This window comes from Pectinophora gossypiella, chromosome 14 (assembly GCF_024362695.1).
Source record: "Pectinophora gossypiella chromosome 14, ilPecGoss1.1, whole genome shotgun sequence".
Classification (NCBI taxonomy): Eukaryota; Metazoa; Arthropoda; class Insecta; order Lepidoptera; family Gelechiidae; genus Pectinophora; species Pectinophora gossypiella.
This window is the reverse complement of record NC_065417.1, coordinates 12,424,187-12,448,104: the sequence shown is the minus strand read 5'-3', so window position 1 is coordinate 12,448,104 and position 23,918 is coordinate 12,424,187. Positions and strand designations below refer to the sequence as shown.

The window sequence follows — 23,918 nt, the reverse complement described above, 5'->3', positions numbered from 1 at the left end:
GCCGATTGTCTATAAACAAGTCTTTGACCATCCATTATAGTCAAAAGTAATGAAATTATAGGTATAAGTTTGAAAAAGTAGCAATTGAAAGAACGTAACAATAGACACCGCAATGCAGAAGATTCTAGATGTTTGAGATTATTTCGGCTCGTAAATTTATGATTTTATAAAAAGTACTTTCAGACGCTTTTTAGATACTAGAGTAATAAGTAGTGTAGTTACGCTGAACGTGCCTGCGTTATCAAGTTAGGTCTTACCTTTCTAGATAAGTAAGTACCAACATAAAAAATATAAGTTTAAAAAGTAAAACCCGACTACTGCGTAAAAATAGCGCTTATTAGAATAAGTATGAAACAAGAAAATATTTCTCTGAAATTCCTCCGAATAGTCATGTTTAGTCAAATGCCGTGGAATTGCAAATTCTCTTTTTGCTTCACCGCAGTCGGGTAAATACAGACACTTATAATAACAATATAATGTAATAGAGTATTATTGGAGTAGGTGGGGGGACCTTGCAACAATTTACGTGTTCAGATTAACAAGATGCACTATAAAGTGATAGATCTAGGAATTTATCTATCTAGCTCATCGCCTAGAATAGTTTATGATGTAACAGGACGATACTTTTATCGCGGGCCAGCATTGGCAAGAAGCATTTACCTACTTACAACTTTGTATTTCTGTTTCTAAGTGTAAGTCATAGTCATAACAAATACTCTATTCAGGACGGATCTTCAAATTCAATACTGCTCTTGTGGTCAATGGCAAACCGGAAATATCCAGTTAGAACTTACGTAAGTTTTAACTGGATATTTGCAAGAAGACAAAAGTTTCTAAAAAAGACGATATAGTGACTAAAATTGAGAAGGGAATGTTAGGTTGGTTTGGACACGTAGAACGGATGAAGGATAATAGAATTGCGAAAGCGGTATATAAAGCGAAAGTTGATGGTACGGCTGGCAGAGGAAGACCTAGACGGACTTACATTGACCAAATTGAAGATGTCCTTAGAAAAGGTTTAGTACGATCTACTCTGAACCGGCGTGCGTGTATGAAGCGATTGATGAATGTGGAGGAAGCAAGAGAAGTGTGTCAGGATCGAAAAAAATGGAATTCTATAGTCTTTCGTTCTATAGAAAATAGGCGTGACTTTATGTACTTATGTCTTACTTTATGTAAAAAAGCTTATTATAAGATTAATGATTACCTAAATGATAAAAATGTCTGGTATTGAATGTGTTCCTCTAGTTATTAAATAACTTGTAATGTACCCTCTTGATTTAAAAGATGTGTTGCTGTTGCAGTTTCTTGTCATTTCTTTTCCTCAGCCATTTAACACCTTGCGAAATGGCGTAAATTCAAAAATGTTACATTGACCTTCAACAAGTTTATCCATAATAATTACGTTGAATAAATGATTCTGTATTATGTAGAAAAGTTTTTAGGATATTAAAACGCATGAATTTTGCGTCGGAAAATTCCACTTGATATTAGCTCAGAATCATAATCAACAATACTGAGGAGTATTGGGTACGGCGCGGCGCCACTAACACTCTGTGCAGTCATGAGCAATATAATGTACCCACTTTAGGACTCTGTCGCACTAACATATTTGACATTTAGTGACACTTTCAGTTCAATTTCTCAAAAAAGTTAATGTGACATGGTACCAAAGTGTATACATATTAATGCTCGTGACCGTACTTATAAGTAGTATTTTTATATCATGTTTTGTATGCTTCTATGCTGTTCTGCGAGCAAATAAAAAACATAGACCACTTCAGCTTATCTTCCCGGGCATGCGTTAAAAACTGACAGAGGGATTGTATCCTCTAACATGATGGACTATTGTTATGGGCGACAGGCTGATCCCTTATCACCATAAGGTTTATTATATCCAGTAACGATATCGTATCAACAGTGGCTACAAGTTGCTTTTGATTTCTTGTGGCTCTGCCTATCGCATTAGGGATTATGGGCGTGAGTTTATGTATGTATGTATGTTGTTTTATTTCCTTAAATTGGCGTAATAAAATAACTATAGGGTAATAATCATAAAATATGGATGGTGCCTATAACCTATTATGGCCGTGTGGAGTATAGAGTTATAGTTTTACGTCGGGTCAGTCAAGCTTCATTGAACAATTAGATGATGGTCGTCAGCCTATCTGCGACCAAGTCTAGATTTTATATTAAGTAACCTTGCTTTTTATACAATCTGCGGTCAATTATTTAATTAATTAAGTATGCATTTATTTTAAAGGTTTCGTAATATCATTCCGATGTGATTTTTGTTCACAAAACCACGCAATAAGTAAACAAGCTGGTTTCAATCCAAGTAAAAAAATGTGGTGTCAATTTTCACCCGGATTAAAATTAATTGTAAAAAATCGAGGTTCGTTGAAGAATCATCATCATACCTAATGTGATTTTTCAAAAAGGCGCTTACATGGTTTTCAGTTTACGGCCTTCTAGCCTGTACCGTGTCTTCTTGTACCGGGTGGAGAACCTTCAGTGCTCCCCATTTGTCCGATCAAGCAGTGAATTCCATCGTAGGCCAATCTCGTTACTTCAGAAAGTATATCATAAGTAGGTACTAGGTATGTCCATGTGGTGAGTATGAGTGTAGTGCTAAGATCGTGTATGGGTTTCTAGGAGCTCTTCAATCGTACACCTTTTATGCAGCATAATAGCTATAAACTTCAAGTTCACCACAACAACCTTAAGGGATTCTTCCACGTACGTTTAGAGGTTTTTTGTGAATTCTATATTCTATATCTAGACTTTCTGTCTTCAACTAAGCGTAAGGGAATCCCCAAGTTTATCGATGCGAAAGAATTATGTCGGATAAAGACACGTAACGTAAGTAGGTACCTTCTACTTAAATACCTGCTCTACAGCAGCATAATAGCTTCGGAATCGAAATGTCGGGATATCGCTCGAATTACTTAAAACGTTTTTGTGTGGATAATAAAGTCACTCTGTAGTTACTCCATCAAACCATCGATTAGATTACTTACACCGGAATCATTTTCCAATATATTTTTTTTTTCATAAAGAACTGCTAACCTTGACGAGGCAATCCAATCGATTAACCCTACAGCATTCGTACTCACATAAATATCAACTTCCGGCAATAGCCTGTTTCACCTCACACGCACCTTTCACGTTCACGGCGTTGATTCAGCAGTTTTAATACTGTGGTTCTTTGGATCGACATGAAAATTTTAATCTTCTTCTTCTATCGTTTGGGTTGTGATGTGGAGTACTAACCAGGGTTACTATTGAGCCGCCAAAAACCCCTGACATGGCTCATGTAACGACTGCTTACTTACATCAATTGCTAAAAAGAAATTGCTGCTTAGCAATAAGGCTGCCAGATTGTACTGTATCTATCATCATCTGTGTTAATTTGTTTTGTATGTTGTGTGCAATAAAGTATATTTGATTTGATTTGATCAATAAGTAGTAACCGGGACCAACGGCTTAACGTGCCTTCCGAAGCACGGATCATCTTACTTTCGTACAATCAGGTGATCAGCCTGTAATGTCCTAACCAAACTAGGGACCACTTTTTTGTAACATGTCCCCACCGGGAATCGAACCCAGGAACTCCGGATTGTGAGCCCAACGCTCAATCGCTTTGAGGTCGTGAAATTTTAATCTAATGACACAGTTTGTTATAATTAGGTACGTAAAAATAACTTAGCTTAACAGGGTGGGTGTGCTTTACAAAAGAATAACTCAGTTAGTAGTGGGTCTAGCTATTTATCGTTATTTTTACCAACAATATTTTAAAAAAATATACGTTTCAATCCTTGCTGCCATCGCTGAAAATGTGGATAGGTAGTCCCCGAAACATTCGGATAGGTACTTACATAATTATATTTATTTATACATTTATATTTTTACTTCTGTTCGAATATGCATTGGACAGTGGGCATATTCTCAAGCAAAAACTTTGATACAAAGTTTGATATGGATAATGAACCGTAAAGGATGATTAGCCCATCGCATACTTAGTTAGTCCCACAAAATATTGGTTAACATGAGCATAATCCCGCAATAGGGTTTATTAATACTTGCTACAGTAACACAAGCTACCTAGGTGTACCTATATTAGTATATTTTTTAGTATCAGTCTATTATGAATCTAGTATTACATGACCTACGTATCATAAATCAATGGTCTTTCATATTTTATCGCACATTTAATCGTAGAGTTTCTACTACTTTATGCTGCGCGGTGTGACTTCATTCCCATTTTACGATAAATTCTACGCTTAGGCATGGACAAAAATTAGTACTTACTTAATTAGGATGTCTAACACGTTCTTGATTAAGAACATTTCATAGGTAAGTATCATTATCACTACATGGTATAAAAAGTCGCTTTTTCTGTCCCTATATACGATTAAATCTTTAAAACTACGCAACGGATTTTGATGCGGTTTTTTCAATAGATAGAGTGATTCAAGAGGAAGGTTTATATCTATAATAACATCCATTAAATAGTGGAGAAATACTGTTATTTTTGAGGTTTTTAATGTGATGTCGTAAATAATTTCATTGTTTTCCCAGCATTGCACCCGAGCGAAGCCGGGGCGGGTCGCTAGTATGTTATAAATGTGAACTTATAGAACGAAGCGCACATGTGAGACATAATATTACGTAAGTAAGTATGTATGCCACCTATTGTGCTTATTTTATCAGTTTATTCCTGTTCTATATGTTATTGGTGCAATAAAGAATTATTGATTGATTATGTGTATTAGTTATGGGCTGCGAGATCAAGTCCATTCCGAGTCAGACTCCTTCGATTTAATTTTCTCTTTGTGCGTTTCCCTAACCTAAGATGGGTGTTTTAAAACATATTTTATCGTACATCATCATCACTAATTTAAAAGCCACGCTCATGTCGGTGTAGCATTCTCCATTCTTGTCTATCAAAGACCAATTCACACGACGTTCGCCTTCTCTTTAATCTGTTCCATGTAAGCTCTTCTTGGTCTTCCCCTTCCTCTCTTTCCTTGTAGCCTCCCTTCTATGATGTTCTTAATAAATTCGTCGTGTCTTATTAAGTGTCCAATCATCTTGCCTCTTCTGTCCTCAGTAACTTAGTCCGGTATTTTACAGAAGCGGCTGCCTGTCTGACCTTGACTTAGATACATGGTTATAAAATATCGAATTGTTCTGAATGTGAATAAGTACATAGCTAAGTAGTATCAATAAAGAGTGCCACCTACCATGTAACTCACACACACACACTTGCACCTATTTACCATCATAATATATTTAGAATTAAGTATTAAGTAGACTTTTTATCGTCCTGGAAATAATAAATACTTAAGTAATGAGCTACTTACCAAGCCTTTTACTTAGAAAGCCTAGAAAGCGTTTTCTGACGTAACGATATTTATGTACTTAAGTACTTATATGGGGTATTGGGATGGTTTATGTCTTCGATACCTTTTCTTGTGGTGACTATATTTTTTTGTGTTAAGTAAGCATAACAAAATACAATAGGCTACTTGACAACCTAGTCAAATGAGATACTTTTTGCGAAACGTCAAAAGGAAAGTTTTCTTTGGAGTTTGTATGGAAATACTGACCTTTGACGTCATCAGTAAAAGCGGTCAAACGTCGCACAGTGTGAAATTTAGGGTCGATTGCGGACATGTTTATCTAAGATTTCTAATCGATAGGTCTAGGATAGGACTAAAACTTCGGGGAAGTAACCATGGGGCTATGTGTATCAGTTATAGAGGTATATAAATATTTGCTGACGTCATCAAAAATAGGTATTGTTAATTACTTCAAAACTAATAATGTTATTTACACATTGTAATTTTTTTATAATGTAATACCCTGAAATATACCTATGCACAAAATTACAGCTTTGTACGTACTACATAGAAATAAATATTGCAGTTTAAGTGTTTTTCAGAAAAACCGTTATTTCTCTTGAGTGTCTTCGATTTAGCAGTTAATTTAATGCTTCAAACATTAAGAAAATATATCTTAATAATATCACAAAAAAATGCTCACCTAACTAGTTAGACTTCGGAGATATTACGTTTCTAAGGATTTCTTAATTTTCTATGGAAATAGGGTTGACACATATTAAGTAACTAAAAATATAAAGCTACCTACTTAAATGTATTAAATGTCGTAGTTTGTCTATTACTTATTAAATAAAAGACGTCGACCTTTTTTGTGTGAAGCTACTCATACCTAAACTTGCAATGTATAAATGAAGAAAAAAAATTGTTTAGTGTTTCAAACGGAAATAACTCAGAAAGTATAACATTTACGACATTTTGTCAAAGAACATTTGTTGTTTATATTAATATTTTCTATCGATTGGCATAGGTTTAATAGTTCTATAACAATATAAGCCATTTTAATATAATTGCAACTTCATTTTAAAGGAATATAAGGAATATAATTTCATTTTAGTCTTTAAATTTACATTTTGTACACTATTATCAAGGTTAATGGTTTCTGCTAAAGCATTTTGTAGGTCGTCATCAATCCGTGTATTTTCTGTTGGTTTTAAAAGATTAACAACTTTATCAGAAAGAAATAAAGGTTTGTGTTTTTTGTTATGTATATTCAGCGAGCTTATTGAAAGAAACGGATCGGACGATTCTAAAGCGCGGTGGAAAAGGTCAATAATTGTTGATTTTCGGTCCATTTTTCTTGTGTGATGTTCACGGTCATACCGCCAGAACTCAAATTCAAATTCAAATTCAAAAATATCTTTATTCAGTAGGTAACATAGTTACACTTTGAATCGTCAATTTTACATAACGAACGTCTCAACCGCCTAAAACTACTGCAGCTTCTCACAACCTGTATAGCCGGGGAAAAGAAGCTGCAAGAAAAACCTCGGCACAGGGCCCTAGACGTTCTTTAAAAAATAAAAATAAACAAAATATTGGTATACAATTGAGTAATTTAGCTGCCTAATATCAGTTCTCAGACAGTTAATCCCATGCATTCATATCTTCTAAATAATCACTAACTTTATAATAACCTTTTTTGTAAAGTTTTTGTTTAACTACTGTCTTAAAACAGTTGAAAGGTAAATTCTGAATGACAATGGGAATCTTATTGTAAAAACGTATACATTGCCCCTTAAAATATTTAGTAATCTTATGTAATCGACTGACTTGTAAAGCAAGTTTATTTTTATTCCTGGTATTAACAATGTGCCGATCGCTATTTGTTGCGGGATTAACTTTTTGCGGGATTCTCCAGCCTGCTCAGAAAGCATACTATTGGTAAGGTATTTGCTTTTATAATTTCGCTCCCGTGAGCTAATATCTTATGCAATGTGACCGACATATAACACCAACTGTATTTTTCCACGTATTTTGCAGCTAGTGTTGCACAGAATTCGTGGAATTTATCGGCATCGATATCTAAGCCACATGATAACACTACCAATATTGTGTGCAAATCATCTACTAGCCATTGCTCTATACCTAGGATGTTTGCTAAGGTTTTACGATGTGAATCAGATAGCGCCTTACGAGCTGTATTGCCATCGTTAGTTGTTCCAGAATTTGGACGAACAACATCTACTAACAAACCCATTTGTGTTCTTATTTCATTTTGGATATTTTTCTTCCGCTCTTCTACAATCTTACTTTTAATAGATTTTTTTGGTACTCTCCATGTTTGTACTGCGGGATCGTTTTTATACCCTAAATGAAGTAAGAACTCAAATATCCTAATCCATGCATGCAAGGGGCTCAGTCCGTGAAGCAACGTTTCTGGGTTAACTGGTTTACGGGAAATATTGTCAAGGTTGTTAAATTCCGTGCATGTAGCACCACAACATGCGTATCGTAACTGCGAACTGGTTTCAGTAATGACATTAAATACTTTTCCATCAATAAGAGTTAAATATAATTTTGGATCACCAAATACATTATTTCCTACACTTATTTCGGCGTAAATGGTAGTGAGATCCTTTATTTCCCCCTCAACTCTATTTTTTTCGTCGAATATTAAAGCTGTGGACTCTGTACGATATTGTATTTTAAGTGGACGGCAAAATCTATAAGACTGAGGCCTTGGGTTTGACCACAGTACGAAACCATAACCTTAATTATTATCTAATATAATAATTTTAAAACGTATTATTAATTAAAGAGATAAACTACATTTTTATTCTCATATTAGAAAAATTACAAATTGGCAGTCAAAAGTTATCGACGAGTAAGTGACAGCCCTAATCACAAAAATAAAAATACAATATTTCCGAAGTCCTGCATTATTCACGTCTGATTCTTTTTTGTAGTATGTCCCATTATGCTATAAAACTATTCAAGTTTAAAAAAAATGCTAATTCAGTAAAATGAACCGAAAAAAAAATATTTTAGTTTTCCGGAAAATCGCGGTTCTTCTTTTCGTTTATGAATTTTTTCGTTTCTTTTTCGACTGAAATAATAGAAATAACGTACCCTTTTACGTTTCCATTTATAACATTGCAAAATCATGTATTTTAAACGAAATAGCGCATTTCTATGGTTTCTATGGAGTTTTCTCGAGTTTTAAAATAACTTCAAAACTAAAATTAATAGAGATGTAGTTTCTTTCCAGAAGTTGAAGGTCGTCACTGGATCTATACGATGGATGAATAAAATATACATGTCCGCAATCGACCCTAAATTTCACACTGTGCGTCGTACTCATTGCTACTTAATTCATAATTAAAATTTTAAAATAATTCGAAAAGTTAAATGAGATTGATTTTTGATCGTCTTAGACTGACTTCTATTCTAGATTAGCATTTTAAAATGTATCTTTGACCCAGTCAAATCCCCTATTACATAATATCAGCATGTTTGTACTTTAAAGAACTCTATTTTACTTCCGTTCCATGTCAATATACGGTATTACTCAATTTCCGCAGTACCTATGTACCTAGTTAATAAATTCGTTTTTGAATTCGGTCAACCTTTGGTTTGACCGGGGTGGAATCAAGAGCACTGAATGCACTTCCGAGTTACAAATAAGAAATAAACCTCTTGTACAGGAAATGGAGTTTAACGCTAACGACTCTAGCATGTGGGGCGAATCCATCAAAGTAATCAAAAATATATGGCGACTTGCCAACAAAAGGCTTGGAGGTAACTTATGTCCTACCTTCAATCGATAATCGATTACACCACCGATTACCAATGCTGCCTTTGCAAATTAACTTAATGAGAGACATTCCGTTGGTCCCGGCTATTAGCCGTAAAAATACCTCCACCAACCCGCAGTGGAGCAGCGTTGTGGAGTATGCTCCATCCCCCTCCGGTTGATTGAAGGGAGGCCTGTGCCCAGCAGTGGGACGTATAAAGGGTGTTAGTGACATCGTAACGAATACTCAGGGGGATGATTCAGACCATGATTCTGAGTTAATATTAATTGGAATTTGTCGTCGTAAAATTCATGATATTTTTTAAGCTTTTTTAAATTATTTTCAATTCTATACTTTTGCGATGAAAAATTCCACTTGACATTACTTAACTCAGCTGAATCATCCCCCTCAGTATTCGTTACGATGACACTTACACCCCGCATAAGTACATACGGTAGCCATACAAGTAGGTATGGGTGTTAGTGACACCGTAACAAATACTGAGGGGGATGGTTCAGACCATGATTCTGAGTTGATATCAAGTGGAATTTTCAGTCTGAATGTTCATGAAAATTTTTGTGTTTTTTAAATTATTTTCAGTTCCATACTTTTGCGACGGAAAATTCCACTTGATATCAACTCAGAATCATGGCCTCAATCACCCCTCAAAGTTTTCGTTACGATGTCACTAACACCCTGTATAGGCTATTTATGTATGTAAGTATATATGTCTTTCCAGGCTACGTTCCTCGAAAACAATTTAGATGGTGCTGTACATATTTTCTTCGTTTAACCATCTAATTCGGTGGATAACAGATATAATGTGGATGTTTGTTGAGTGAATGTGCAAAAACATTTGAGAAATTGATGTCTGTCAGTAGCATAAGTTAAATATTTTTTATTTTATTGTTATGTATTGCCTCATTATTATTAATTGAATTGTTTTGTTATTATTTTGTGTATCCTATCTTTATTGTTGTTCAATTCATGATTGTAATATTGTAAATTAGCTTTAGGCCCATAAGAATCTTGTTTGTAACGCAATGGTTTTTACTGTAATGTTGCAAATATCTATATATAAATAAATAAATAATATGCATATCTTTTATCTTTGTTTTTGGGTATAAATGATGACACTTCATTACACCCACGCACAATTACATCTTCCACCCATTCCCAAAAGTCCCCACAGACGAAGGAATGAACGATTAGGTACCTTCATCATCTCCCTAGCGTTATCCCGTTTTTCACAGGGCCCGCTTACCTAACCTGAAGACGACAGGTCCGGTTATTTACAGAAGTGATTGCCTGTCTGCAAACCACTTGCAACCCACGAAGGGAAAACCAGCTCAATACAGGTTAGGTCACATATTTCCGAAACGCATTTATTTATTTATATTAAGTACTGCCACGTGGTTTACACCACAGTAACGGGGTTCATAACTCTATCCATAAGTCTGATCATACGTCAATCGCATTTCTCGGGAATGCGGGTTCCCAACTATATTTGAATGAACGATTACCTTTAAAACTACTATAACCTACTGACTTACTTTCGCAAGTTGCATAATTAGATAAGCGTTATCGCGAATCCATGGTGGTTGGTATGGTAAATAATGAACTGTAGGCCCCATTATAGCTATCTTGACATTCAAACGAGCCACAGGGAGGTCCGTACCAGGCACATGCGCTATCTGGGCCTACATACCTCAGCTATACATATACTTAAGCAAACAACTACATAATTAGATGCTACGCTTATACTACTAGTCGATACACCCGACTTTCTTCCTGTACCTAAACACAACAGCAAAACATAGCATCACTCCGAAGGGGTAAGCTGAGCACAGTATACAGGGTGTTAGTGACATCGTAACGAAAACTTTGATGGGATTTGATTCAGACCATGATTCTGAGTTGATATCAAGCGGATTTTACTGCCGCAAATGTATGAAACTGAAAATAATTTAATAAAACACAAACATTTTCATGAGTTTTCCGAGAGAAAATTCTGAATCATTCCCCTCAGTATTGGTTGTATAATATCCTACACCAACTCCTTCCTAACTTACCTTGATTTTGAGCTCGGTGCCGTGTGGGTAGTTAGTTCGTTTTGGCCACCCCATTTGGCATACGAGTATAGATTGATGTTAATAAGTGGCGATTTCAATGCAATAGATCTACTAGTAATCTACGCAATACGGGTAAGCTATTTCACTTACTTACCGGCAATAAAATTATGCTCCATACCCCTTCCTTTTTATTTTTTTTAAAATATGTATACACTTTGGTACCATGTCATATTAACTTTTTTGACAAATTGAACTGTAAGTCTCACTAAATGTCAAATATGTTAGTGCGCCAGAGTCCTAAAAATATTGCTCATGACTGTAAGTACCTGAAATAATATATTATTGTAGATAGAGGTAGAATTAATACATTCGCATGTTGCATAATGGTATAATCATACCAAAGTTACGATGTCGTCACCAATAGAGTACTACTTAGTATTTAGAAACTTACCAAATAATCGAAACGATTACAGATTACGAGCAAACGCCTTTCGTGATCATAGGCCGTTCGTTCAGCACTAACCGTTCATTGATTTTACTTAACGAGAGTTTTGCAAACTCGTTATGACAAACGAGGATAACTTTATTGTATTAATAAATATTACAATACAATACAATGCAAAAAGTCTTTATTGCACTTATAATAAATATTAAAAATAAAAAATGATAATCAGTTAGATAGTACAACAGGGCGGATAGTACAAATATTTATTATATTGTTATGAAATCAAGGGGAGGCCTTTGCCCAGCAGTGGGATCGAATAGGCTTGATAAGATAAAATAAGATATTTTTTATGGACTAACTTTACGATGGTTTTTATTTAGAAGTAAGTTAGGTTAGTGATTATTTAGAAGATATGAATGCACGGGATTAACTGTCTGAGAACTGATATTAGGCAGCTAAATTACTTAGGTAATTGTATTTTTTTTTTTTAAAACAGAACATCTAGGGCCCTGTGCCGAGGTTTTTCTTGCAGCTTCTTTTCCCCGGCTATACAGGTTGTGAGAAGCTGCAATAGTTTTAGGCGGATGAGATGTTCGTTATGTAATACTATTGAATAAAGATATTTTCGAATTTGAATTTCCTTGTGTGTCATACTCATACGCCATAATACACATACGTAAGATCACGCCTATTTCCCGTGTGGAGGGGCACAGACCATGACATTCCATTTATTACGATCCTGATACACCACTTTCGCTTCTTCTACTCATATCAAAGCCTTCATGCATGCTCCCCGGTTTAGCGTATTCTTGACCTGGCCGTACTTACTCGTATAACTCACCTACTTATTTGATAGAATACTTAAACAATTATTAAACAGAGAGAGACTCGAGGCCTTTGAAATGTGGTATCGGAGGATAGAAAGAATAAGTTGGACTGAAAGGGACTAATGAAGAAGTGCTTGAAAGAGTAAGGGAAAAGAGACAATTAATATTAAGAGTTATTGAGGACAGAGGCAAGATGATTGAACACTTAATAAGACACGACGAATTTATTAACAACAAAATAAGGGAAGTTAGAAGGAAAAAGAGGAACGGGAAGACCAAGAGCTGCAACAAAAAAAAAGAGAAGGCGAACGTTGTGTCAAGAAATTGGCCTTTGCTATCAAGACAAGAATAGATAATGTAGAGAATGCTACACCGACAAGAGCGTGGCTCTTAAATTAATGATGACTTTAAAAATTCTTTGTCCTTTAAGCTGATTTCATAAAGAAAACAACTGGATGTCGATATTTGTAACTTACGTAGCGTCTGTATTTCCATCGTCGCGCCAAACATTAGATGTTACACCGTAATTATATTACACATTTTCCTATTAAAAAACTGTTGGTCAACCTACTAAATAGTTCCCTCCTGGGTTCTATTTATTGTACTTACCATGAATTCTACTAATCGAACGGTTGATGGAGCCCCGCGAAAGACACCAATAAAATGACAATAAGTAAGTCATATCAAACTTCCTCTCTTCTTCTAAGTAAGCAGCTCACTCACTATTCACTCTTTTATTTGAATAGAATGAATAGTCATTGGCGCACACCAAAGTTGTTAAACAAACAAATATTTCCAAAACATTATCGAGAAACGAGAAACCATAGTTCCGCGGTCGGCTCGTGAGAAAATTTCATTCTGCGTTGAAGCTGGTTGGATAACACAATACGATGATGTTCGTGGTTCTGTTTGTTTGGTTCACTTCTGCAACTGCTCAGGAAGGGAGGCGATGTTTATTATATAAAAGGCAATGTAAGTAACCAAGTACCCTGCCTACATAATGTAGCTCGATTTATCTCCAACCCTGCCTCCTGCACGTGAGACGATACCTCCGTGGCCTACGTGTCTACCCAGAAATCTCTTTGCTGGCCTAACAAAATACAGGCTATTAATGACACCGTAACGAATGACTGATCATTCAGACCATGATTCTGAGTTAATATCAAGTGGAATTTTCCATCGCAAAAGTATAGAATTGAAAATAATTTAAAAAATATAAAAAAAATGTCGTGAATTTTGCGACGGAAAATTCCACTTGATATTAACTCAGAATCATGGTCTGAATCATCCCCCTTAGTATTCGTTACGATGTAACTAACACCCTGTATACCTCGATGAATAGAAGAGATAACTACTCACTTACTTTTAGTTTACCCCTAGTTCGCTACATGAAGATCGTGCAAAAACTGTTGTAAATTCATTTCCCTGTGCCAAAAATTTAGTTAAAAGGTAAATATTTTAAACAACTTCAAGGCTTTATGCAAAGTACTTACCAAGTCAAATATTTTAAAATGTAGAGCACGCTACACTTATAGGTATTTAAGTGTGGAAATTGGGCCCCAATTAATATAGTAAGAACTTTACATAAAATATTCTCGCGAGAACAAACACTTCAGGACCCCGATACCGACCACGCCCGCGTGGTCGATGTTTTCCCTCATTCAGCGCTTATCGCACCCTCTGCCCGTTATATTAAATTTTGTACCGGGAGAGCCCTCAGCGCTCACCATTTGTCCAGCCAAATACTTAATGCCAGTCTACCATAAGTCACGTCAGTACATTTTGTATTAAGCTATTAGATGTGGTACGTATCTTAAATCATAAGTCTACTTACTCTATATACTGAGAGCGGTGGTAGCCTAGTTGGAAGAACGCTTGACTCAATGAGGTCGCAGGTTTAAATCCATATTACATAAACATAAACAGCCTATATACGTCCCACTGCTGGGCACAGGCCTCTCCTCAATCAACAGGAGGAGGTATGGAACATACTCCACCACGCTGCTCCAATGCGGGTTGGTGGAGGTGTTTTTACGGCTAATAGCTGGGACCAACGGCTTAACGTGTCCTCCGAAGCACGGAATCATCTTACTTTTTCGGACAATCAGGTGATTCAAGCCTGAAAAGTCCTTGCCAAACAAAGGACAGTCTCACAAAGTGATTTCGACAATGTCCCCATCGGGAATCGAACCCGGACCTCCAGATCGTGCGCCTAACGCTCTAACCACTAGACCACAGAGGCTGTTAAATTTGAATGATAAAGAAATTCTAACTTAAAATCCATATTATAAGTTAGAATTTCTTTGTCATTTCTTTCAGAGTAAAGCGATTAGCTGAGTAACTTTTATTACTTGATAATAGACCACGAGTATTTTTTTTTTATTTTTTTATAAACAAAATTACATACATATACATTTTAATACTATCGCCAAACTACAACCGAACTATAATAATAAAATATGTATTAATACACTGTGTACCTACAGGTATTGAGTACTGTCCTAAAGACATGCACGCGTACCACACGAGGTGCGACGTAGATACCTTATCGCAGAGGACCTGCACGAATCCTGAAGTTTACAACTTGGGTAATCTATTTATTTTCTTTATTGAAGCTTGTAAAATACCATTTACAAATGTGGCTTCAAGCTTTCTCCTACTTCCGTGGTTCTGCCTACCCCATTAGTTATTAAGGTCGTGAGGTTATGTACCTATGTATAGGGTTGCTATCCGTCCGGGTTTCCCCGGGTTTGTCCTAGTGTAGAATGCGTTCGGGCGGGGTTTTTGTAGACCGGGTTCTAAAGTTTTGAAATCACCAGTGCCGACGTACCGTGTGTTCAAATGTCCGGGTTGTAAGCTCCAAAATCCCGGATTTTCACAGTTCTTGTCCTCGTCAACATAATTTAGATACGACAACCCTACTTAAGTACAATGAAACACTTTCCAGGCTTCACATGTGGCTGGTCTCGATGCGACTGTAACTCAGGACAGTTGATGACAGAAGACTTCTACTGCGTAGAGCCTAAGGACTGTCCGGTCCTGAAGCGGCGTCCTGCGTGGAAACCACCGCTTAGGAAGAGGAGGACGAAGAGCCCGCGGGTCCATGTGAGGGACCCGGAGGTGGGAGGGAAAATAAACCTGCCAGATAACACCTATCAAAAGCTTTTGGAGTCTCCTGTGGAATAAGTCCCTTTTCCAGCGCCCCCCCAATCAAACATCGTAAGGTCACCAGAGAACACTTTTTGAAAGTCAAATTCTATTTTACATATTATACCTCTATATCCACAATCCAAGAGGACGATCAAAAACAAGTTGGGCGGATGTGGTCAGGAAGAACCTGTGCTTGTGCAATGTCTCCGATAATGGAAGAGATATTAATACATATAACATACCCTATATCCCGTTGGGATAGGCAAAGACCACGGAATTCAAACGAAGGCAAACCCGATCAGATTAATTTATGGGAGTAATACATGCAAGGACCACCACTTTCGACGTCTTACGCACGGCTGAGGAGAAGAAAATCTTCAAGAAAATCGATACTTATATTGTGATAATCGATTATATAGAGGTATTCGTTAAAGTACTATTGTTGCATAACCTGGCAGGACATCTTTAAGCAACAATAGTATCTTGACCGAATTTTCAATATCAATACTATCGATAGGCTTATCGATATTTAGATTATTTAGGAGGTCCAATATTTGTACAAACATAGCACCGAAGTAGCTAGGTAAGCTAGACAAGCACAATGTTCTATTTATGAATAAATTGAAATCAATAACCTACTTGTTTTATTTTCCATGTTTGTACAACATCCAGTAGAGTTCATAAACTCATTTCCATAACTCCTACTAGTATCGAAGACTGAGACGCAATTTTAATAACGACATAGATTAAACAATATAAGGAAAATTTGCCGCCACTCCAAGTATATCTAGGTATTTACTAAACTATCGACAAGCCATCATATCAGATATTTTATGCTTTAGACTATGTCTCAGTCAAACGCAACATATCGACTTTCCAAACCTCATGAACCCAAAGACACCCGAGAATGTTCTGTGGCAGTGTAAGAACTGGACATTGAACGGAATTCGATCCGTGGTCTCAAGAACGAGGGAGAGAGACAGTTTTCTGAATTCTTCGCCTCTATTCTGTCAGCCAGAAGACCCCAAGTCTGTACAAGGAAACGTTCCGACTTAGCTCTTCAACACACGGCTTCAGCCTTAACCATAATCCGGGCCCTTTATATGCTAAAAAGCACGTAACCGAACCCAGCAACCATCTCGACACCTGCATGACTTATGGCACACCCCGAACACTTCATACAAACAACCTCGTTTTAGACAGACGCTACACATTAACATTATCGTACACGCGCATGTATGTGTGACGTCTGACGCCATATGCTTCAAGTTTAAACCATGTTCGAGGGGGGTGAGGTAAACCTAGCTAAGACGCTGGTGGGGAGCGGCGAGTTGCCGTTCTATACATAGTATTATTCCTTATTCTATGCTTTGGGCCTACCTCTTTTGAACCGGAGTATTATACAATGAAATCCGTGATAGCCTTGTTCACGCGTTCTGCACGTGTGAATCACATTATAATGCCACGGATTCCAATCCTAGCTCAAGCTCTAAACTACTGAATTCGACTTGATGAGTATGGAAACGTTGCAAAGTTGCGCGCAATCGTATCACGTTCACGTGTCGTCTTGTCGATGATCCGTCTCGGTCCTACTATTACCATTAGACCCCTGATGAAGTGCTAACCTCGGGTACTGTCGACAATTAAATACAACAGTCCGCCTTCTTAGGTCATTCATTACAACTCCTTATATCCGTGAATAACAATCATTGAGTATCAAATTCTCTACACAAAGTGATTTATGGAAAACGGGATGTACTTACAGGTAAATCACTATGTCGTTCTTTATAGTGATCTGTTTTGAAAAGGATCATCTGAATCGCGACAATAAGAACAATTGAGTGATCCTATCACTTGTGTATGAAGAGTCAATTACAGGGAAGTAGTATGCGTCAACAATTCTGGTTCAATAGTTCCTTAAGACAGCATTCGGAGACAGGGTAGGTACAGCGTCGGACAAAAGGATCGCTTACCCACTGAAGTCCAACTTAAAAATTGACGCACATTGACGGATCTTTTAATTCTTAACTGCTGAAAATAATTACGCAATGCAGTTCTGTTTATTCGTAGTTCTACTGTCACTACTATTTATAAAAGCAGTTAATCCTTTCTACTATGGAAAAGTAAGCGCCGCAAATTGTTTATCGTTCAACGGAACTTGTAAGTATTTTAAGAAAATTTTCAGTGTTTTAATAAAGAATAGGATCAGAAACATTTTGAACCCCGAAGCGTTTCTTCGTGGAGTATTTTTTTATGATCACGGCATTTAAAAGGCCACATTGAAACCATTAATCTAAAAATCATTGCAATTTAACATTTGCGCATATAAAAGTAAGTGCGCAGTGTCAACACATGTCAAATAGCAATATTCCTTTTTTAAATTAATTGCTTCGATGTGGCCTTTATATCCAGCCAATATATACCAATTTACGAAGAAAGCAGCCAATGTGTGGAGGCAGGTCGTATGCGACCTAATGCTGAGTTTATGTTGCTTTTATAGGTTTATCTTTTGAATTCCAGGCGTAGACGAATGCCCAGAGAACATGCACCGTCTAGACAGCGAGTGTCGGCCCACGCCCTCTCAGAGGACCTGCGACGAGCCAGTAGCCGTGTCTATGGGCATGATCTGTGACTGGGCGAGATGCGACTGTGACTTCCCTCTGGTCCTCCATCCGGCTTCAGGGTACTGCTTCCTATATGAAGACTGCCCTTGATGGTTTATTTTTAAAATTTTGCAGATAAATGTCGAATGTATTTTTTTTTTAATTAAATGGTTTTGATTTTAGATTGGCTTGTTGTTTTATTTTTGTTTGTAGGATGACGCGGGGAGTTGTGATATCTTTTTAAGCTGAGGTATCAGGTTTATGAGACTGAATTTAATGTCAGTGTGTATGTAAGAGTATTTAAGTCCCGTGTTAGGCTTGGGGTCACAATAAGAAGTAGGTAAGCATTATATTAACTAGGAAACCAGTTACCTATACTGTCAGTGTCGATACGAGTAACTCTATAAATATTAATTAGCCGGGTTAAAAAGGCCACATTAAATCAATGCATCTCAAAAAGCAATATTGCTATTTGATATTTGACATGGCGCAATTACTATTATGCTCGAATGTCAAATTACAATATTGATATTTTAGATGAATTGCAACAATGTGTCCTTTTTAAACCGTCTGATTAGTTTCAAAATAATAGTTAAGTGGAAAACCAAAAGATTCATTTTGTATTTGCCCAAACAAACCCTATTTGCCGATGCTAATTTGTCTTATTTATCTCTCCCTGTTTTTCCTGTTCCGCTAATTATCTTGAGAGCCCATCGTTCTTGCTTTGTGTCGTCCACCACAATAAATTACGCGGACATTAAGTGAAGAGTTATTCGTCAACTCGTCCCATATGCCTACGGCCCATTTGGGACGAGTTGCAGAAAATCAAAATAAACAAAAATTTCATTCTGCAACTCGGCCCACGTTAGTATCGACATGATAAAATGTACAATCAGAAGCAAAAGTGTAAGGATAGAAATAATAAACAACTATGTGTTTGTTACAAATTATTTAATCATACCGATTTGTCACTGAATGAACATAATAATAAAAAATTACAAAAGTAATAATTATAAAGCAATAAACAGTTAAAAAAGATTTTCATCACAGAGTTTACACCATTTAAACACACAAAGTAATAATAATCAACAATTATACATAAAGTCAAAAATGAAACAATGAACTATTTTCGCAGAAAATCTTTAAATCTTTAAATTTTATAATATTAATATAATCAAAACAATGTTGATAAAAAAATCTTAAGAAGACAACAGTTTAAAGGAATACATTTTATATTAACACTTGTCTTGCTGACAGTACTCAACGTTGATAAGGTTTAAAGTTCCACACAGAAAATAAATGGGACGAGTTGCACAATAAAAATGACATTTTTTTCTGTTTTCTTCAACTCGTCCCAAATGGGCCGTAGGCATATGGGACGAGTTGACGAATAACTCTAAGTGAAACTGGGTAACCAAGCCAACTGTAGGATTAGTAGGCACGTAATATTAACATTATAATGGGAAAGTAACTTTGTCTGTTATCCTTTTCACTCCTGAACAGACTACGAATTTGGACGAATTAATAGACTAAGACTCAGGGACGGACAAGAGGTATTTTTACCATGGATGTACCTCTGATTATCGTAAATAGGAATACAGTCGTGAGCTTATGAAATTGTTTATAGTGACAGCGGTCAAATCCGAATTATTTAGTTGTCGTAACTTGCACAGTTGTTTAACCTCGTAAGGGATTTCTAGACGAATGAATGACTGAATGAATGGATGGATGAATGGGAAACGGAAGACTCGACAGAAGCCCTCCTACAACTTATAGGTACGTTTAATTCTGCTGGCCAGTTTTTCTGTGCGCCATGTGGCCGAACCATCAAATCGAAGTTCGGTTTTACTAGCCACATTAGAGCCTATCATAACGACGACCTGAGATAGACATTTAGGAGTCGCCGTCGCCAGACACGGCTTGGACGCCATGATTTTTGCCTTATAACTTACAACCTTATTACTATTATTATTGCGTACGGCAAAAAAATATCCTGAGTGGATCATTTATGTCATTTATACTCCCTCAACCAAGTCTCTGTCGCATCCGAAACATAGAATGCTCTCTTAGTGGCTTACAATCTTAATGTAATCAGCATTTCTCTAGCGTTATATTTATAGCGTTATTAAAAAAGTTCATGTCGAGCTCCTCCGTGCTTCGGATGGCACGTTAAGCCGTTGGTCCCGGCTGCATTAGCAGTCGTTGATAGCCGCCAATCCGTACTGGGCCCGCGCGGTGGTTTATCCATAGGGATGCCCGTGCCCCAGCAGTGGGGACGTTAATGGGCTGGTGATGTAATATATTTTATTGTTTAAGGTACACTGGTCACTGCCCCCTGCTGAAGTTTCGTTATGGCAAATGTTACGGAGACAACACGAGGCAGATATTGAGAGAGATACGCTCGAAGGGATTGTTCAAGTAAGTAAAAAAACAGGTAAAAATTCAAAAGGGACCTAAGTATCGCAATATCTAATCATCAGCTACTAAAAACTTTGATAATTAACGTAGATCTGGTACGTTTTACAACATAACAATAGGATCGACTACCTACCTGTAGGTACTCTGTGAAATAAAGTTTGATATCATTCGTTGACATTGCGCACTTAGGTACTTTTACATGCGCAAAGGTCAAATGCAGAATCGCTTTCTAAGATAATATGTGCAAAATAGCCTTTTCATTTTTATTTTTTACTCGGCGTTAAGGGTGCATCACCTATCAAGTTGCTTTAAAGAAAGCTCGATTAGGTATGAGTACTTAGCCCATCTTGCGATGGATTTACGATAAGCTGCAAAAGTCCAATCAGTTTCTTGCAAAGTAATATTAACTGGTTGCAAAGACCTCCTGGTTACATGTCGTTTCTGTAATACACCAAAAACTCCTACAAAAAACATAAATTTTATAATTATGACAACTAATGGTTCATAATTTCACCACTGTTTACAAATAATTCGCTGGGCTCGGTGACTGAACTTTTGCTGTTTGATTGTCTATATACCAGAAGAAGCAAATGAATTTACTGAGAACTTACCTACTCATGACTCAAGCAATGGTGATCATTCATCTAGTAAAACAGTTTTATAACTCCGGAAGAAACACTAGAATGATATAAACGGCAGATAATACACGAGAAACAAACCACTAAAGGGCCCATTATCCCAAGTAAAAGTGTTAGAAGTTATGAACGATGGTGTTACGTAGCGTCGTGAGAAAGCTATGAGGAATTACCTCATAATTGTAATGAACGTAGATACTACGGATCTAGCTTCCTCGATTGTAACGAAGTGGTATATCTGCCACCTATCACACCCGTCAACAGCTGTTTCAGACAGATATCTAATTGCAGTTATAATTTCCTAGTTTCTTACAAACTGCACGTAATTTGTTTGTCTACATGTGCGTCATTCATTGAATTATCATCTCAAGAGTCTAGTAAAGAGGATATTGTAAGTTGTAATTGTGTTGGGTGGTGAAAAATATAGAAAAAGTACTATTTGAACATATTGCAGTTGTAATTTGCATAGTTAATAGAATTTGAATTAAATATGGGGTGAAGATAATTTTGTTTCAAAGGAAACTAAATCTAGAATCTTCTAGAAGCCAAAATTCGATAATGTAAGACAAGTTACTGGGGTTCCACTGCCTAAGTGCCTAACAGTGGGATAATATAAACTACAATAGAACAGACAAAGACATTCTTAATCATCATTTCCCTAGCGTTATCCCGTTTTCACGGGATCCGCTTACCTTGACCTGAAGAATTGACAGGTCCGGTTTTTAACAGAAGCAACTGCCTGTCTGATCTTCCAACCCTAAGGTCACTAAAGGGAAATACCAGCCCAATACAGATGCGTTTCTCGGGAATGTATATCCTTACGATGTTTTCCTTCACCACTGAGCACGTGATAAAAAATGATCCAAACATGAATTCCAAACTTATTGGTGTGACATTCTTAATAACACACAAACAGTATGCCAGTATTGCGTTGTTTGTCAGTTAGGGCTTCTCTATGTTTAGTCGAGCCAACATACTTGGCCATTATAAAAAAAACCCTTTATCCTCAGTAAACCACTAGAGTACCGTCCGCGGGATAATTACGAGCTGGACAACATGCCAAGGTACGACGCGCCTCAGCGGGACGTATATGAGGGGACACGGCACCGGCAGCCGGTCTACATGACTGGCTACACTGGATACGTGCCTGGTATGAACTTCAGGTGAGATAGAGGTGATTTCGACGGCAAGCACCCACAGTGTGACGTCTTTTCTATATTCTATTACAGTGAACTTGTGTTCTGCTAACGTCACACTCTACACTAATAACTTTATAGATAGTCATACATACATACACATACATAAACTCACGCCCGTAATCCCTAATGGGGTGGGCAGAGCCACAAGTAATCAAAGACAACTTGCAGCCACTGTTGATACGAAGTCCAAAGATGGATATGATGAACCTTATGGTGATAAGGGATCAGCCTATCGCCCATAACATTAGTCCATCATGTTAGAGGACACAATCCCTCTGTCGGTTTTTACGACATGCCCGGGAAGAGAAGCAGCTGAACGTGTTCTATGTTTTTTATATGCTCCCAGAACAGCATAGAAGCAAGAAGGAAGCATAGATAGTCATCTTTGGATAAAATCAAAAATAATAATAATAATCAACCTAAAAACCGCATTCGTCCAGGTCGTTTAACGTCAAATGTTATTAATAGATGTATTATGCCGTGTAAAGCCATCATAAACAATGGGTGATGAAGGGATATAGAATACCTACAGCAGACCAGACAATAATCACGCTTTCAATACATATAGTAACTAACAACTCTTCAAAAAACTTTTCCCTTCGGTTATATACTATTACGTATAAATATAAAACATCATGGAATTGTGTATAAAAAAATAAACGGATCACGGAGAGAACCTTGAAAACTAGCTATTAGAATGAATAAATAAACACTTTATAGTACACACAAACACAGAATGGGTAGTACAAGCAAAACTAAAATAATAACTAGAATTTAAGTTAGGAACTAAATAATATCTGAACAAGTATAAAAAGAGGTTCTAATACTTTACAGGTACGGAAAATCCTACGGGCGAGCAGCAGACGATTGCATGGCAGACTTCTCAGAGCATCAGCGGGAACTGCGTCGCAAGGCTGACTTGAATAAGAGCTACATACGGTCTAGGAGCGCGCCCAAGATGGAGACCATACACTCCCGGGACGAGATACGAAGAGATCTCAGTAGGTTTAGAGAGATCAACAAGTACAAAGGTATGCGAAACTTGTGTTTTATACGAAAGGCAAAGGTTGTTTCTTTTTTGTATCTGTCTAACTCGTTGAGGATAGCGGGCGTATATAGGTATGGATTTTCTATTTAAAACGTAATAAGAGGGAGTGTTAGACGCTTATGTTTGTTGTAGACTGACATAGTGCGTATAATTACAATGAATTTAAAGAAAGCCTTCGACATAATCTACATTTTAAAATGTACAAGAAGGTACTGTATTTTAAAGCAGAAGGTACAGTTTTGTATACATAAGAAACTTTTATAAACTTTATTATTCAAAACATATTGTAATCTAGGTACAATAAGTATATCTCAAGTAAATAATTGCACGAGTACCACAGGGTGCGATCCTATATCCGCTCTTTTACAAAATATCTATTTCA

The 23,918-nt window shown here is 36.8% G+C and overlaps 2 protein-coding genes across 3 annotated transcripts in view; both read left to right on the top strand.

The window, feature by feature from the left end:
* The window catches only part of LOC126372805 (protein FAM166B-like), a 31,851-nt gene that overhangs the window by 7,119 nt on the left and 814 nt on the right, over positions 1-23,918 (top strand). For both annotated transcript variants that reach the window (XM_050018705.1, XM_050018704.1), the window contains 3 exons: positions 20,553-20,654; positions 22,300-22,452; positions 23,323-23,519. In XM_050018705.1, coding sequence (XP_049874662.1) covers positions 20,553-20,654; positions 22,300-22,452; positions 23,323-23,519 — 452 coding nt within the window. The remainder of the gene's footprint in view (positions 1-20,552; positions 20,655-22,299; positions 22,453-23,322; positions 23,520-23,918) is intronic.
* Positions 17,196-18,423, top strand: LOC126372826 (uncharacterized). The gene is made up of 2 exons (XM_050018736.1): positions 17,196-17,793; positions 18,154-18,423. The coding sequence occupies exons 1-2, from the start codon at positions 17,682-17,684 to the stop codon at positions 18,345-18,347; spliced, it is 306 nt and encodes a 101-aa protein (XP_049874693.1). The 5' UTR covers positions 17,196-17,681; the 3' UTR covers positions 18,348-18,423.